Source organism: Periplaneta americana, chromosome 12, assembly GCF_040183065.1.
Source record: "Periplaneta americana isolate PAMFEO1 chromosome 12, P.americana_PAMFEO1_priV1, whole genome shotgun sequence".
Classification (NCBI taxonomy): domain Eukaryota; kingdom Metazoa; phylum Arthropoda; class Insecta; order Blattodea; family Blattidae; genus Periplaneta; species Periplaneta americana.
The window spans coordinates 59,902,221-59,920,872 of NC_091128.1; the positions used below are offsets into that span (position 1 = coordinate 59,902,221).

General features: G+C 36.4%; 1 protein-coding gene and 1 non-coding gene across 4 annotated transcripts in view; one reads left to right on the forward strand and one right to left on the reverse strand.

Moving 5' to 3' along the window:
• Positions 1-2,171: 2,171 nt before the first annotated feature.
• The window catches only part of Eip63E (cyclin dependent kinase Eip63E), a 1,061,463-nt gene continuing 1,044,982 nt past the window's right edge, over positions 2,172-18,652 (reverse strand). For all 3 annotated transcript variants that reach the window (XM_069841421.1, XM_069841419.1, XM_069841420.1), the window contains 3 exons: positions 13,117-13,278; positions 8,867-8,957; positions 2,172-5,187 (listed from right to left, as the gene is read on the reverse strand). In XM_069841421.1, coding sequence (XP_069697522.1) covers positions 5,117-5,187; positions 8,867-8,957; positions 13,117-13,278 — 324 coding nt within the window. In that variant the 3' untranslated portion in view covers positions 2,172-5,116. The remainder of the gene's footprint in view (positions 5,188-8,866; positions 8,958-13,116; positions 13,279-18,652) is intronic.
• On the forward strand, positions 17,808-17,879 carry TRNAY-GUA (transfer RNA tyrosine (anticodon GUA)). The gene has a single exon. It is a non-coding gene; the product is annotated as a tRNA-Tyr (tRNA).

An 18,652-nucleotide genomic window follows, 5' to 3' on the forward strand; every position in this document is an offset into this window, starting at 1 on the left:
CGTGTGATGAAGAGTTGTGTCAAATAGTGTGTGTATTCTGAAATTGATCTGTGTGTTGAGAATTTGATTGGGGTGTGTTTTAGTGTATTGTTCTAGTGTGTTGAGTTTTTGGTTTTTAGGTTGTATGTGTAGGATTTCCATGTCTGTATTTATGTTATTGTATGTGTGGTTAGCATTAGTTATGTGTTCGGCATATGTAGATGTATCGTGTCCTCTGGTTATTGCTTTAATGTGTTCTTTGTATCGAGTTTGGAATGATCTGCCTGTCTGTCCAATGTAGAAACTGTCACAACTATTGCATGTGAGTTTGTGTACGCCTGTGTGGTTGTATTTATTTGTTTGTGTTGTTTGTGTGTTGAGATGTCTTTGTAGTGTGTTTTCTGTTCTGTATGCTGTACGCCGCACATGCTTACATAATTAACATGAGTAAGATCGCCATTTAATCAATTATTTATATTCAAGTGTTAAAAGTAGTGTACGAAAGTTTCAACATGGAAAATTAGACTACCAGTGGGCCTATATAATTTCTGCTGTTACTGAGAAATTTGAGTAGGCTACGCATTGTGTGAGTTCATTAAGTAAAGAATTGCCTTGTAACTTTAAATATTATATTGATATTACGAGAATAAGTCAATCTTATGTAGGTTCGCTGTACCTCTTTGTGCGCATGCATATCGACAGGAGGCACCTTTGTCTTCGCCTGTGGAACGTTTGAATGTTATCTCTCCAATTAGTGTTGCGCTCCTGCACAGTAAACATGGCTGGACCTCTTTCTGTTTGCACCAAAGAAGAACAGCGTACAGTGATCCGTTTTTGACGTCTGAAGGTGTACCAGGAGCTGTAATCCATCGAAGACTTTCAGCACAATATGGGGACAATGTTTTACCATGGATTTAAAAGTTCAAAAATGGTTGGACAAGCGTGAAGGACAAGGAAAGAGCAGGACGTTCATCCACATTCACTAGTGATGCCAACATTGAGCAAGCCTGTGCCATGATTCAGACGAACCTAAGAGTGACAAGAGTGACTATTGGTGAAGTGACAAACCATATACAAATTAGTCGTGGTTGTGCATATGACATCATTCATAATAGGATTGGCTTTCATAAAATCTGTGCAAGGTGAGTCCCAAAACAGCCCACTCAAGAGCACAAGCACAATTGTGTGTCCAAGATTTATTAAATCTACATACTTAAACTTCAACAAACAAAATTTGATAACACAATCTCAAGGTAAAAAATGGAACTCTCTGTATCATAATCCACAGTTAATTCCCGATGTACCACGAAAATCGTCCGTAGCTGCATTTAGATTGGCAACAGGCCATGATTGTTTGGCCAAACACCTGCATAGAATTGGAATATATCAGTCCCCTAACTGCCCATTGTGCAACTAAAACCAAGAAATGGATTCGGAATACCTCAAAATCTGTGCTTCAGTGGCTGACCATGATATCTTCGAAAAATATTGGAGTGCAAGAGGTCAAATGACTTTATTGTCAAACGCCTGGCATTAGAAAACAACAACAACAACAAGTGTGTGTCCGTCTGCCAAAGCTTACTGGCATGCTAATGAAGATGAAGATGAAGCTTTTTTGAAATGAATAATCACTGGAGATGAAACGTGGATCCATCACTTTGAACCTGAAAGCAAACATCAGAGCATGGAATAGAAACACCCCGAATCTCCAGTCAAAAAGAAATTCAAGAGTCAACCCTCTACAGAAAAAGTGATGCTCATACTTTTCTGGGACTCACAAGGGCCAATACTGCAACATTACTTGGAGAAGAACTCAACATAAACAGTGCACATTACAGTGAGATGGTGAGCAACGAGCTGAAGCCTGCAGTTCGAACCAAATGCTGATGTCTATTGTCCCTATTGTCCGAAGGAGTTCTTTTGTTGCATGACAGTGCGCTCCCACATATTGCCATCCACACTGCTCAAACTATTGAGAAACTGGGTTTCGAGGTGTTAGAGCATCCTGCACATGGTCCCGATCGCGCTTCGTCAGATTTTCATCTTTTGGGTCCACTTAAAGATATCTTAAGAAGCCATTGATTCACCAACATGTGCAAGGATGAGAAGCAAGGGGACTATGTTAAAAAATGAGGTACCAGTAATTGGAAGTTTTCTATTGTTGTAATAAATTATATAAAAAATATATATATAAAAAGAGACTGCAGATACTTATTGACTTATCCTCGTATAATTTACTTTCAATAAAATTAATGTAAGAGTCTATCTGTATTAACAATGATTAAAAAACACGAAATTATGACAAAGATAGCTGTAAGCAAATGAAAACGTGAAGAAAAAAGATCAGTTTTCTTGTTGTTCCAATAATAGTGTGGTTTAGATATCACTGTTCTTGTGATAACTTATAAAATACCGGTAATTGCTCATTTCTTTTATGTTCGTAGATGCACAGAATATTGCGAATGATGATGTAAAAGTAATTTTCAATTTCTGATACGTAAACTATTACAATAAATTTAGCAGACAAATAGACAACTATCTATGTACTGTACCTTGCTAATATTTTCTCATTATACAGTGTCTGCTATAAGTGATAAAACATATTATAATACACGAAGGGAAGTCAACGGAACTGTCCGCAATCACCTATTATTTTTTATTATTTTTGTTTGAAAAGTCATAAGAATTCTATAATTATTTCAAAACTAACTAAGCACTACAGTCGAAATATATTTTCTACAGTTTTTTTATACTTTCCATTTGCTTTCTCCTCGATATAACAAACGCAAGCACTTTTGTGTTTTAACTATGCAATCAAATTAACAGAAATCTATACGAAACTAACTACTTGAATGTTGGATGAGACATGTTTGATGTACTAGGCACCTGTATGGTAGATGATGGCTCCTGTAATTGAAGACCAACCATGCGTTTCTGTGAATTCTTGATTATCTCCCAAACATAAAACGCTACATCAATTTTATCATTAGTTCTTTATGTGCACCATTTCATATTCTAAACTTCGGTCTCAAGAAATTGTAAATCTGAGGTATATTTCTGCATTAATAATTACTACTCTGAACTAAATAGCCTATTTATGTTCTATACTGTACCATTTAACAATGTTTATAGTGTAAAGGAAAATCACGCCCGACTTAGAGGGGTACCTTTCTTTGTCAGTTTTGTTTATAGACTCCACCCACATATGCTAGTAATAGTTTTGGAATAACTGTGAATGAACTTATTTACGAGTATTAAATATGAACAAACTCTATCAAACTGTTTTGATAAAAGGCTGTTTAATAACAGACAAATGGACAGACGAATGGACAAACAGACAGACAAACAGAGAAAGAGAAAAAATGGCATGCCAAAAACAATTTTTTTGGTACCGTATAATGAATGTTACCGAGAAAGACTGTCAGGGAAATGAAGAACTTTTCCTTTTTGCAACATCTTCGTACTTTCTCTTTACACTGTGTGAGGAAGCAAAAATTCGCACAAGTAATGAAAAATAGGAATTAATTTCCTTTGATAAATTATTCAGAAGACAAATCGTTTCATGTTACTGGAAGACCATTTTTTAAATCTAAATAATAATAACAATAAAAAAAAAGGAAGTAATCACAGTAAAACTACCGGTACAATATATCTCTGAAATGGGATTTTATTAGTTTTAAAGTAATAATTGGGAACCACTGCTTTAAAAACTTCAGAGTCAAATTACATATGGAAGCAGTTTTCATGGCTAAAAATCCTGCAGCATGAAATACTTCTATTCCTCCTAAGTCATGATGAACTTTTGCATGAAGTCAGTAGCTAAGCAATGTCTCTGTTTTAGTATACAAAAATATGTATGGTATGGTCACCCCTACTGCTACCAAACAACGTAATTCAGCAACAATAATGGCCTATATCAATGTGCAATCATCAAGGTGAAGAAGATGCGCATGAAGCAACAAAAATATTTATTGTATGGTAGAATATACAATGAGAGACGAACCTAATACCTGCTGAATAACTGATTTTTAAATCAATATGTTCCTTCTTACTACACAGAATTATATTAAAATCCAGTTATTGGCCCCTTTACTCTACAGTACCTGACAACTTAACGTCAAAGGTTATGTACCTCTGGACTTAACCACTGCAAGTGTGTGGAAATTACATCTGTCCATGCAATGGCCAGTTTCCTTGCAAGCAAAAAGTATTTTAACAGCTCGAGAGTAATCTACAGCAAAACAAATTAAATAAAAATAATAATCTAATGTACTGCCCTGTATAAACTGAAAGGTACAACGCAATAAAATCGATATTGAAGAGAGCAAGAGAGAGAATCTTAGCATAACAACATGGCTAATATTATGAAACAAATCAGTCAGCTCACTAATGCAGCTTTAACTGTGACTAATTAATTGAGCACTCTGGAAGGAATGAATATGTAGAGCAGTGCAGAGTTTATGATGGCAAAAGAATATTTTTCTTTCCCTCTCGATGAAAGCCATGATTTAAATTTGATTTCCTAATGCACCGCTAAATATTACTTTTTGGTTAAAATTATTATTATCTCAACTAATCTTTAAGTGTTTTGAACCTTTCTCCTACTTCAACGCTAGTCTTGCGTCCACTTTCATCACCTCACTTTGATATTTCATAGCACACTGTCACCTGAAAGAAAATTCAGGTAGCACTCAGCAGTTTTCGAACAACTCAGAATTGTCAATTTGTTACTTGTATGTATGGTTCAATGTCGTACTTCGCATAAAACATTCCAAAATACATAATACTTTGGTTTTCCTCTACTGCACATCATATTGTGCACCGTCTCCCCTTCATCAATAAATAAAGACTTTAACAAGAATGTCTGTTTCATGTCATGATAAGTTTTAGCGTGAGAAAAAGCGAGTTTGGTTCATGAGTGGCGGTGGCAATTATCGATCAAAATAAACACAAGATTTTTCCCCCATCAAAATGCCCCAGTCCCAGTGGTAAAATTGTAATAATCGTCCCTGAGCTGCTATTTTCCATTATGGTGAACATTGCCAGTCACACACGGTGCTCGATGCTAATCACCCAACAGTTGCAGGATCTTGCTTCTGCAGAGTTGTAGTAAATATCCTAGCCTTACTGGGAATTTTCAAGTCTTGACAGCACATGGCCGACCTTCTGGGTACAAGTATACGCCTTCGACACTGAAGATTGAAGTCTCTGAAAAAAAAGTTGACTTGTGTTACATATGTAGATAAATAGGGACCGGATTTTTATGTAATTACATATTATATTCCTTTCAACCTAACCGTATATAAATAACAAATCTTTGCGAATCGTGTAATTACCATTAATATATTAAAATTTGATACTACATATTTTTACATATTTACCCCACATTACATATTATGGCTTGGTATTACATAAATCTACATATTTAGGGGTTTTATTCATTTTTACTTTTCTAAAAGGGGGAGGGGGAACTTCTGCTGGGGAAGTTTACAATTTGAAATACACAGATTTAAAATGCTTTTTTACCTACACAAGAAAGGATATATTTCGGGACGAAACATAACGTCCCTAGTTTCAGAAAGTAATAGAGGCACTCACCCCATACTGCCCAACTGTAAATATGAGTGAATAAAAGGCAACCTTTCCCATACAACTACCTTGTATTGTAAAAATCACTCAGAAAGTAGCGTTGCCATCATGCAATGGAGTGGGACGAGGACGACATGATTTGTCTCGAACTATAATAATTGTTCTGCACACGTCTTAATAAGCCGTTCCCATGCAATTTACAACCTTACCCACCCTCTTCTTAATCCTTCCAGGGAAAACCCGTGTCAAGTCTGACATGAGCCACAATAAAGTAATCGACTTTTGAAAAGAAGCTGGAATAAAGGAACAAACTGGAGAGATGTTGAAAGATTTAAATAAATAGCTTTTCAGGTTATGCTTGACCTCTTTACTTTAAATTTAGTAGACCTATACGAAAATGGGATTTTCCGAGCAATTAGAAAGTATGGTTCTTGGCTGGAATAATCCTACCCTTCTCAATGAGACAGGAATGTCCTTTTCAAACAACAGTTTGTAAATGCCTATAGTTTGAAGTTTTTGTAGGTACTTTGTTTCTTACAGGGAGCAGCTAAAATGCATGTGTCCCACATCTCCTACTTTCTCCTAGTCCAGTAAAGCGAAACAGTGCTTGCAGTTCTGTTATGTCATTCATTTCACTCAGTTCTCTAGCTGTAGTACTTACAGTATAAAGTGTGAGTTTATCTACTGCTTTTAACTAACTAAAATGACCCCTGTATCTTCAACCCTAATGACAAAAATAAAATCATGGATTGCGATGGACGAAGCTTTCACTACAGATGGAAAAATAGTAATGTGTTAAGTGTGCGGTAAAAAAGTCGGGTGCCCTATGAAATCACAACTGGAGAGTCTTATCTATCCTATATGTGCCAGTTATAGATATAAAATATTTTCATGATTTTACATATTTTGGTACATATTCAGCTTATTTTTCTTACATAAATATGTACATATTTCACACTTTGATATTACATAAAAATCCGGTCCCTGTAGATAAAATACTACCATTCTGCAACATTAAACGTATTCTAATGGCTGATATGTTTGCAGAGTGTAATCCACAAACAATAATACATTGTTGAGTGTCATGTATACGAGGTTCATCCAGGAAGTAAGTTCTAATGGCCGATAAAGAAAACAAAAACATCAATAAGGAAGGAATATTTATTGCACTACTTACAGAGATTCACTGGATACTTCTCAACATAGTCACCACCATTATTGAGGCAGTTATCATACCGGTGCACCAACGCTTGTATGCCTGTATCTTAGGAGTCTGGAGCCATGAAGTCACTGCCGTCTGTATCTCATCATCATTGCGGAAACGTTTTCCTGCCAGAAAGCACTTCATGAGACGGAAGAAATGAAAGTCACTTGGCTCGAGGTCAGGGCTGTAGGGTGGGTGGTCGAAGATCTCCTGTCCAAACTGAAGCAACAGATTCCGTGTGCCATTGGCTGTATGAGGTCGTGCATTGTTGTGCAGAAACATAATGCCTCTTGTCAGCATTCCACGTTTCAGATTTCGCAATGTCTGACAATACCGCTCAGCATTAACATTCTCCCCTCGTGGTAGAAACTCGCACATGAGGACAACACATCGATTCCAGCACACAGTGCACATAATTTTTTAACAGAGATTGTCTGCTGAAATTGGTCCTCACAGGTGAACCACTATGCTGCCATGCATGGATTGTTGTTTTGTTTCTGGTGCAGCATGCGACACCCATGTTTCATCCCCAGTTACAACATTGTCGAGAAACTCATCATCTTTCTCTGCGTACCGCTGGAGGAAATGCTGCGACCAGACGTTTCGTTTTGTGTTCATCTGTCAATTGCTTTGGCACCCATCTTGCACACACTTTCCGAAAACCAAGCCACCGGGAGACTATTTCGTACAGCAGTGAGCGAGACATCTGGAGGAACTGACCAGAGATTTCCGAAATTGTGAAGCACTAGTTCTGCAAAACTGCTTGTGCACACTTTCCATCAGTTTTTGCGTCACCAGGGACAGTCGACCACTATGGTCTTCATCGTGCACATTGGTTCAGCCTTCAGTGAATTGCCAGCACCATCATCTGACCATACTGTCGCTCATAATGTCGTTGTTTTCCCTCCCACACTGTTAGAATGAAGAACCTGACCCTGTTTTTCCATTATATGTTTCCAATTTAGATAATGATAAAACTCACGAAACTTCCAAATACATGAATTTAACAAGGAATAATTTCCCAGATGCCAGCAATGTTCACTGCACATATATGTGGAAAGAATATTGGCAAAGGCATGTAATCGGAAGTGTGTGGTAGCTCAATGATATAATATTTGACTACAAAACAAAAGTTACCACGTTCAAGTGCTAGGTCTATAAGTTTCTATTTAGTTACATATGATATTAATTTTATTCCACCAACATTGTCGTAATGTTTTACTCTTGTCGTATAAAAAATCCAACACAATATTTGTAGTGTGTGAGGCTTTGCACCAACTTGCATGAACTACTGTGTACTGCAGCAATAAGCTGTGAAATGGAATAATTGCGCAGCATGTTCAAGTAGTGCTCACTGTTTAGTCTTCTCAAAGAAAATGGGTCCATACAGATCGTGAGTTGAGATAGCAGCCCATATTGTAACCCTCGGAGTATAACTAACTTTTCCATCAAGCACTGATGGATTTTTAGGTGCCCAAAAACGCACATTTTACTTGTTAAACACACAGTCCAAATGAAAAGTGCGCCTCATCAGAAAACCAATCTTTGTTCAGTGTTGCTTTGTTATTCTCCGTTCAATGGGCAAAAGCCACTCTTTGCTGTTTGTATTAATTTGTGAGTTTATGCACTACCGGTACGATAATTTTGAATGGAATCATATGGAAATCACTCTTAAGAATACATTGTACCGAGCGTCTGGAGATACTTAGTTGTACTGCAGACTTGCCAGGCCTCATCTGCATAGCAACTCTAACAGCTTCGATACTGGTATTCTTAGGCGAACAGATAGTCTTCGACCGAACATGCTTCAGTTCCAATACAGTACTTATTCTTCCAATGAACAGTCTGTGGATGGCCTTTTTTTAGAAGAGGCCTACCGTGTATAAAAATGTGATTGAAAAGGCTTCTGAATCACAACAATGCTTCTGGTTTCAACGAAACATCTTTTATATATTTGTGCACTTATCTACTATTATATGAGTATTGTTATGGGTACTTGTCACACACGACTTGGTCTACTATAAAGGAAGCAGAAAAATCACAAACATTTTACTTGCTAATATCCTCTTTGCTTTGTGATATATAATAACTTACCATCTGGTAGTTCATACAGTTTATGTGGCAGAGGAGAGAAGTAGCGATGCCTTAACGCCTCTTCAGCACCTATTCTGTCATCTGCATTCAGCTACGAAAAAGTAATGATAAAATAAGTGAATTAAGTACAATGATCTATCACAATGTATTATTAACATAAATGTTCGACGTCAGATTATATATTGATAAAGATAAATTATTATTATTATTATTATTATTATTATTATTATTATTATTATTTAATATTTTATACATCTGATTCCAATGGAGAAACACTGAACAGAAAATATAAACAGTTAATTTTCTTAAAATTAAACACTGTGTGTACTGTCTTCGCGCTACGAGTTGGCGCGGGGAGTAGATAGGCGGGACGGGGCAACTTCACGCTACACTCTGACCTGAAAACTTCAGTCCACTTACTTGGCTACAAGGGAACGGAGTCAGACATAAAAGATTCCGCATCTTCGGTGCTGTCGCTATGACTATCATTATCACATTTTTCAAAATTTCTGGAGTATGATCTGTCCACGATAATCGTCTGTTTATGTTCCAGCTGTGTATATTAATTCGAATCTCTCAACAAAGCCATTAGCCCCACCGCCCCCATCCTGATGGACAACAATGAGTGTTCTGGACACATTTACGGTAGTCAAAACTCCCGTAACATTTTTATCCTGCCAGCACTTGGGAAACGTTAAATTGGTAGGCCTATCTATCTGCATTTCGTCCAGATACAAAATCGGTTTTTCCACTTTCCCAAGCTTTCTTATTTGCTGTAGATATCTTCACGTATTCTAATTTACAGTGTTTTCCTCAATTTTTTTTGCTGCACATTTTTCCACCTGAAATCCTTTTTCTTCAGTATTCGTCTTAATGTTGTCTTTCATTTCAAATCAATTCTCTTGTAAAAGGGTAGACGTTTGTTGCAGCTTGGAACTATTTTTTTTACTTGTTATTTAACGACATTGTAATAACTACTAGCTTCTTCAGTGTCGATTGAATTGATGATGGCGAGATAGTATTTGGCGAAATGAAACCAAGAATTCGCCATAGATTACCTGACATTCGCCTACCGCTTGGGAAAACCTCGGAAAAAACCCAACCAGGTAGTCAGCGCAAACGGGAATCGAGCTCACTCCCGAGCACAACTGGAGATCAGCAGGCAAACACGCTACCTCCTCAGCTACGACGGTGGCCCTCTTTCTTTTTCAAATAAAAATTCTCAATTATATCTTTTTTGTCAATCTCCCGTCGAAGTCATCTATATTTGAGTTTCGGTAGTCTGGACGTTTACATTTTTTTTTCTCCCTCAGGTGTCGACAACGCACTTTCTTCTGTGCAGTCTTTCATTTCATTCCTTATACGCTGTATTGTTCTTGTGGATAGATTAGAGTACTTTTCTACCTTTGCTGTAGGTTTCGTAAGAGGAATGCAAAGGCACTGTTGTTCTTTTTCTTTATCACAGAATTATTTTGCACTTCTAATAATATTCCTTTCTTCGCTATTGATTGTCAATCCTTGTTTCCTCTTTGTCGACATATTTACAATAAACAAAAAACTGCTATAAACCTAAATAACAGTATGCAATAACATAAATTCTATTAACTATATTATTATCAACACTATTAACACGAAAAGCAAAGGATAACTAAATCAATACAAGAATTGTGGTATACGGAAAACAATTGTCTTGTTGAAACTAATAAAACACTATAGTAAAAACCCCACTATTATTTTCACAAAGTCGCAAAGACTCATAGACACGTGCAGTAGATGTTTGTGAAACAGGAATATTGCAGTGAACAGCGCGGTGCGCATGTGCGACTGTTTCCCCTCCGCCCCGTCTAAGTACTTCAGCCGCCTTCTCCTGGCGTGACAACAGTACAATACAAATGATTTCTTAGTATCGCCACAGAATATTTGATTATTCTGTCTCGAGAGATTTCTCAAGTTCATATTTTCCTCACTATTGAACGAAAAATTTTGTTATGGTACCTCTAGCACAAAAAAGGAGACCAATAACAGAAATTTCATTAATATTGTATTCATCCCTGAAATAAGGTGTGATTCATTCGTAGACATGTTTTTCAGCATTAACTTCCTCTGGTTGTGTATTAGAAAATTCAAAGCAGATGGTCGGATCTATTATTTCAGCTTCATTCTTTTCATATAATATCAATAGCCTATGGTGATTGCTGTCATTGTCTGAGACACAATGAACTTCGTAATTTTATAATGCGTGCAGCATATTTATATATTATTTACATAAGAATATGTTGATGCAGCCGAAAATGCCTCCTTATATTGAAAAATTAGACATCTAGCACCAAAGTGGCCTTTTTGCAAGCAAAAGTAGTCAAGCTTCCATTCCTTGCAGAAATGGTATTGGGGACGATTGTCCATGATAACCCTCGAAAATGAACTCCACCACAGATCACTAACTGGCTACGTTTCTGTATTCTTATCGGTTCAAGCTGTTGTGCAGTGGAGTAAGAAGATAGAAGCACTTGCTAGTAACTCAATCGAGATATTACCATTCAGGGCTGCTCTAAAATCATACACATACATGTACTTTGAACTTCAAAATATTTTGTGGTCTCCCAGTCAATTGGTACAGTAACTGCTTTGCATCCAATAGGCATGAATTTAGTACGAGATTTTTCATATATTAGTTTTAAGTTCATCGTACTACACGCACTTTATTACAGTAGTTCTTGCAATATCTTTTTGTTAGTAGGCTTCTTTCCTTCTTTTTTGACTCCAGTAATTTTGTAACGTTTCTCCTTTGGGTTTATTTCCGACTATTTCCAGGCCATTTTAACAGTGTAATGTGTGATTCCTAGAGACTTGAATTGAAAAAGTAATCAATGGCATACTTATACATTTATCTTTGTGACATAATAATAATAATAATAATAATAATAATAATAATAATAATAATAATAATAATAATAATAATAATAATAAAAGGCTGTAAGGCCTTCTCTTACACTCAACCAGGATTAAAACTTGCTTATACAGTTGAACATAAAACTGGATCGGAATTAAGTAATTACATATAGTACTGATACAATTTAGGTACATAATGAGATCAAAAGAGGTAGTTACATAAAATTTACCTCATAAAACAAAAATAAACACAGCGGAATACATATTAATGTTGTTAGAATCAAATACGAATCACATAAAAACAGAAGCCGATAAATCAATAAAAAACGTACACAGTAAAAATAAAAATAAACACATTAGTATACATATTAGTATTAGATTACAATTAAGTAGGATTTACATAATTAAACCAGAAACCGACGATAAAATGTATACAAAAAATAGATTAATAATAAAAAAAACAACACAGTGGGATACATATTGGCGTTAAGTGATAAATAAACACGATTTAGACAATAAAAATAAGAAAAAAAATAAATAAATACAGTTGAACACATTCCATAAAATATTTGCAACACATTAGGTCTGGCAACTCATCATAAGATATTTTTCTAATTTACATTTAAAGGAAATTAAAGTTCGGCAGCCCTTAACTTCAGGCGGCAGAGACATGGTGCAAGTCTTTCAACATTTGAATGTGTCGCTCAGTATTCACTATACCACTAATAAATTCTAGTTCCACAATGCCTTTACTTGTTATACAACCCTATGTCATCTGACGCGCTGAAAATTTCACTATTTCCAGAATACAGGCAGAGTAATAGTTCCATTACTTCTGCGGCATACATACTGTGTATCATGTGGTTATTATTATTACTATTATTATTATTATTATTTGTGTATATGAACAGCACTTCACCTACTCTTTTTACTGTGAGCTGCTACTGCCTAACTGTCTACTTTAGTGTCTACTTCAATGATCAGTTAATAATTTTGCTTTCAATTGCCATGTTTTAAGAAAGTAGAACTATACTGCATATTCTTACCTCGTCCTTAGCCTTCTCTAAACAGTGCTGCAGTTAGAGTGAAGTTGATGTACACCAAAGCTTCTTTAAGCAAGTATTCTGCTGATATTAAAATTGTAATGCTGCAGTTCTAATTAAAAGCAAATCTAAATCCTTGATATGGTTTACTTACGAACCACTATGCGGAAACTAGTCGAAACAGAAATTAGATGTCATGAATATTTTATTCGTACTGTAAAGGCTTTCGGAAGACAAACAAATTAAGTTTTAGTTCTTCCTTACTTCTTTTAAACTTATAAGAATCATTAATTTGTTTTATATATCGTCAATACTTACTTGGAGTAATGCTGATGCCATACTTTCTCCCTCCATGACATCATAAAGTCTGGGAAACGACAATCCTAGTTTCTGTCCTCTGTAGAAACCAAGTTTATGAGATTTATAACCTGGTAGATGTGTCACACCAGGCCACGTTTCTTCTGTTGGTGTACCTAGAATCTAAAGAAGCATGCAATGTTAACAATACTCAATCTTAAAACAAAGATATATAGGATGAAAGTAAAATAATCCTGCAGACTGAAAGGGACGATAAGGTACACTTAATTTAATAGAAAACCTATATTACGTTTTGTGATTAAATAAAGTGACGGATGTCCGGATTTGGCTGGGACAGTTCCGGTTTTCCCAAGTAAAATGAAATTACCGATGATTTGAGATTGTAAATGCAATTGTTTAACTTTCAACACTAGTGAATAGTTATGAGTATAAGAAGAGTTAGGATGTTAGCTTTGGATTAATTCCTGGGTTAAAAAAAAAATTTCGTTTAATATAGTGTACAATTGCTATTGAGCATTGTGGATTGCACTATGTAGGGCATAAATTATAATTCATCTTCTTCTTCATGAAATAAGATTTGTGGCTCGTTTCGACTTCAAGAAAACTATCTGACCACCAAATTATAATTATTGTTAACAATTCGCAAGAAATGTCTAAACTATACATTTATAAATGGACGTAATAAAAAACGACATCTGATGTAAATATATCTTCCGCATTTCATCAAGTAAACCCAATTACAAAAATTAGACAATAGTAAAATTCCTAGCATGCTAGATATGCCACTCTTGCATTTAATAATATAATATGACATTGTTGAATGAGTTTTAAAATCTAAGATTATTCGTGTCATGACTCATAAGTTGATGTCCCTGTAAGTGCAGAAATATAGAGGAAGTAAGAAGCAGTTATGGCCACGTGTAGAATAACATTTGTTATCTGATTGGCAAAATTACTGAGAGAGGGTTCCTGTGGTAGTTACCCATTTGGTTCCGGCTTCGACTCTGAGGAATACGGTCATCTTAGATTAAATGCACGGTTAATTATAAAATTAAGTTGGAAGTTTCAGCAGTCTGGCAACATCGCTAGTAACACAGTTCTCTTTCTTCTCGTAGTACAGATGGAAGAGGTCAATGAAATCAGGTCTATCTCGTAAGTGAACTACCTCGCGCCTCCGTCTGTGCAATCTGGTTGCATCGTTCAGTGGCTTGAAATTAGTGGTTTTTAAATTAAATTTACACGAAAACCGTCCACACTACTGAAATATGTCATAGGAATAAATGATTATTAGATTTGCTATGATATGGACAAAATTCACGATCCTATTCGCAATAAGTACCGAATAAGAGGGTGTTAAACATTTGGGAAAACATTTGTTTTCTGAGAAAACTATGAACTTTCCACTGATATGGTATTACGCTTTTTTATTACATACAACATGAGCTACAGTGTGGCCAACGAAATGTCATCCATTGAGAATCATTAATAAAAGTTTTCTTTTCAGGCAAAAGAATCCACACTTTGAAGAGAGAAGGCCGGATTCTTGTCTGATACAACAGATGTCAACAATAGTCTTTGTGGTATAGTGCTGCCCGTTGTGTTATTGTTTCCAAGATGGCGGAAAAGGGAAGATTGACATTGGAGCAGAAAACGAAAACAGATTTTACTTTTCGCAAAAACAAAGAGTGTGGTGTTAACACAGTAACGTTTTTGTGCCCATTTTTGGACGAGGTGGGCCCCTTGCAGACAAACAGTGAGAAGACTGTTCCAAACATTTCAAACAAATAGCACCTTGTTGGAGCCAAAGCGACCACATGCTTCCACAGTTCGGACACTCGAGAATATTGAAGCTGTGATAGTGGCAAAGACCTGGAGTCCCAGTAAATCAACCAGAACTCGTCGACCTGGTTGGCGAGTTGGTATAGCCCTGACCTTCTATGCCCAAGATTGCGGGTTCGATCCCGGGCCAAGTCGATGGCATTTAAGTGTGCTTAAATACGACAGGCTCATGTCAGTAGATTTACTGGCATGTAAAAGAACTCCTGCGGGACAAAATTCCGGCACATCCGGCAATGCTGATATAATTTCTGCAGTTGCGAGCGTCGTTAAATAAAACATAACATTTAACATTTCAACCAGAACTCTTTCCAGGCAGTTGGGGATCTGTCGCAATAGTCTTCAGAGTATACTTTAAAAAGATCTGCACCTCTTCCTCTACAAAATCACAGTGGCTCACAAAGTGCAAGTGAATGACAAACAACGAAGGAGTCCAATTTGCCACTTGGGTGTTTGCATAAGGTGACGGAATATTGCATAACACCTGGGCCTCTGATGAGGCGTACGTGCATCTGAATGGAAGTGTAAACAAGACGCATCTTTTTGTGCAGATAATGCTGCAGTAAATTAAAAGTGTGCACCTGCTTTGAAAGAACACCAAACAAATTTAATACGTATAGGTTGTCAATGTCATTTAATTAATAATGCATCTAAATACCGTGGGTTTACTGGAAAAAGTCCGTAAAAGTAGGCTAGCAAAGAGACTTAGAATGTATTATCATACAAGCCTAGAGTCGACGGCAATTTGGAAGGCGGTACTCTGCTAGCGTTTGCATTGAGAGAGACAAATAGAGAGGGCAAGGCAGTGTACAACATTGCCACATCGTACTTCACGAGCACGTGCGATGCAAATAGCAAATTATCAAAAGACAATAATGACCTTAGCCGTTGATTACTGCAAGCATAACACCAAACAAACCCTGTTTAATTCACTAATAGTAATATTCTTTGCACGGTTCTCAATCCCACAACACATGCTTCTGCAGTCGTTTCTTGCATGTTGGCAACGTTGCAGTCAGTATCAAGATGACTGGCAGCGTTGTGTTCGTCAATGTTTTTAAAATAATTATACACCTTAAACAATACCTGTGTGATACTTGTTTTTTTTACAGTCTCTTCTTTCATTTATTTATCTTACACACACACACAGTAAATGTTAGTTTTACTTATTCATTATCTTGATAATCCATGTTGAATCTTTCGTACACTACTTTTAACACTTGACTATAAATAATTGAATTGAAACACTCACACGTGAACAAACGAACTTGGGAAGTACTTGTTACAGACTGATTCCAATTGGTTCTGCTGTACAAGCTTATGATGTCACATGCCAGAAATGCTACGGCGCATATAGCAGCCGACTGCCTTCCGAACTGCCATCTAGTCTAGTAATTTAATTAAGGAAAAGGTTTCTCTCAAAAAATTTTAATGTGGAACATTTATATGGACATCTTTTCGGGAAAAATGTCCGTTACCGGTACCATTTCTGTAATACTCTACATGCACCTTGTTCTTTAGCACCAATGCAATGATGCAATCCGCAACATAAAGTATCTTAGGTCTTTGAAATATGATAATAATTAATGCAAATTGTGAACATGTTAATCATAACATTGTATTAATCGTTGGTAATAATACTAATAACATACAACAATGGACTTAATTAAATCTCTGATAGTGAATCATAGCTGGTAGGGAACATGAATATGTTGTTGTTGTTGTTTGTTGTTGTTTTCTAATGCCAGGCGTTTGACAATAAAGTCATTTGACCTCTTGCACTCCAATATTTTTCAAAGATATTATCATGACCAGCCACTGAAGCACAGATTTTGAGGTGTTCCGAATCCATTTCTTGGTTTGAGTTGCACAATGGACAGTTAGGGGACTGATATATTCCAATTCTATGCAGGTGTTTGACCAAACAATCATGGCCCGTTGCCAATCTAAATGCAGCTACAGACGATTTTCGTGGTAAATCGGGAATTAACTGTGGATTTTGATGCAGAGAGTTCCATTTTTTCCCATGGGATTGTGTTATCAAATTTTGTTTGTTGAAGTCTAAGTATGTAGATTTAATAAATCTTTTCACAGAGTAATATGTAGATTTAGTAACAGGTCTGTAAGTAGAAGTGCTGCCCTTCTTTGCTAAAGCATCCGCATTCTCGTTTCCCAGGATTCCCACAGTGGTATGGTATCCATTGGAATACAATTCTTTTATTGAGTGATATTAATTGAGAGAGCATTTTAGTTATTTCTGCTGTTTGAGATGAAGGTGTGTGTTTAGAGACTATTGACAGAATAGCTGCTTTGGAGTCTGACAATATAACTGCATTTTTAAATTTACTGATGTGGCATTGAAGATTCCTGAGACTTTCACTTATTGCAATGATTTCTCCATCAAAACTTGTTGTTCCATACCCAAGAGATCTATAAAGTGAGAAGAGACAGCACGTAACACCTGCACCTGCACCTTGTTCTCTGGAGATCAAGGATCCGTCAGTGTATAAATGAAGCCAGTTTTGTGGAGGGTATCTAATATTAATTGTCTCTAAAGACAATTGTTTTAGTATTTCAGTGTTTACTTCTGATTTCAGTATTTCTTCTGTTAAATTTAGATTATATTCCATATTTAATAGAGTTAAAGGGTTTGGTTTAATTTGTAGGTTTTCTTTTAAATTCGGGATATTGATTTTCTGTTTTAATTCTTGAACACTGGATATGAAACTTTTTTGAGTTTTCAATCTACAGAGAGGACTGTATTCAGTTAGAACACATTAATCTGAAATAACAGTAACAGGAACCCAAGAGTTGGAACTCAATCAGAGACGATTCTGTTCGGCGTCAGGGTTGTATCCGGTGTGGCTTAGTGGATAAAGCATCAGCATGTAGAGCTGAAAACCCGGGTTCAAATCCCGGCGCCGGAGAGAATTTTTCTCCGTTCCATTACTCTTTCATCGTATGATGACGCAGAATATCTGCATGGAAATATCATATGTACTTCGGTACATTGAAATAATATATGATATGCGTAAATCACGAAGTGATTTAAGACGGCGCTTATTCCGTCGGATCCCGGCCAACTAGTCACTCATAACGAGTGCACCTGAGCACATGTGTGGACTTCGGTCCTATGTTCATAGACATCTATGACGTAGTGCAAAGGGCGGCCAATAGAGGGAACCCAAGAGTTGGAACTCAATCAGAGACGATTCTGTTCGGCGTCGGGGTTGTATCCGGTGTGGCTTAGTGGATAAAGCATCAGCACGTAGAGCTGAAAACCCGGGTTCAAATCCCGGCGCCGGAGAGAATTTTTCTCCGTTCCATTACTCTTTCATCGTATGATGACGCAGAATATCTGCATGGAAATATCATATGTACTTCGGTACATTGAAATAATATAGTAATAATGAAATAAAAGGGTACTGTAACAAAACTAGGGAATTAATACAACACATATTTGTACAATTTCACGTGTATAAAATACCTTTATCCCTTTTATTTTCTGAATGGCTCACTTAATAAAATAAGCATTTTACTGAACCAGACCAGTTTACGACAGACATAGGATTTTTATATAAATAAACTTACGCACACAGAATACCTAATAAATTTTAAAGAAGGAAAAGTTCGTCCAAAGAGCTGGATTCGGGAAGAGTACCTAAAATGCGCATTGCATTTCCGCGTTGAATAGCTATAC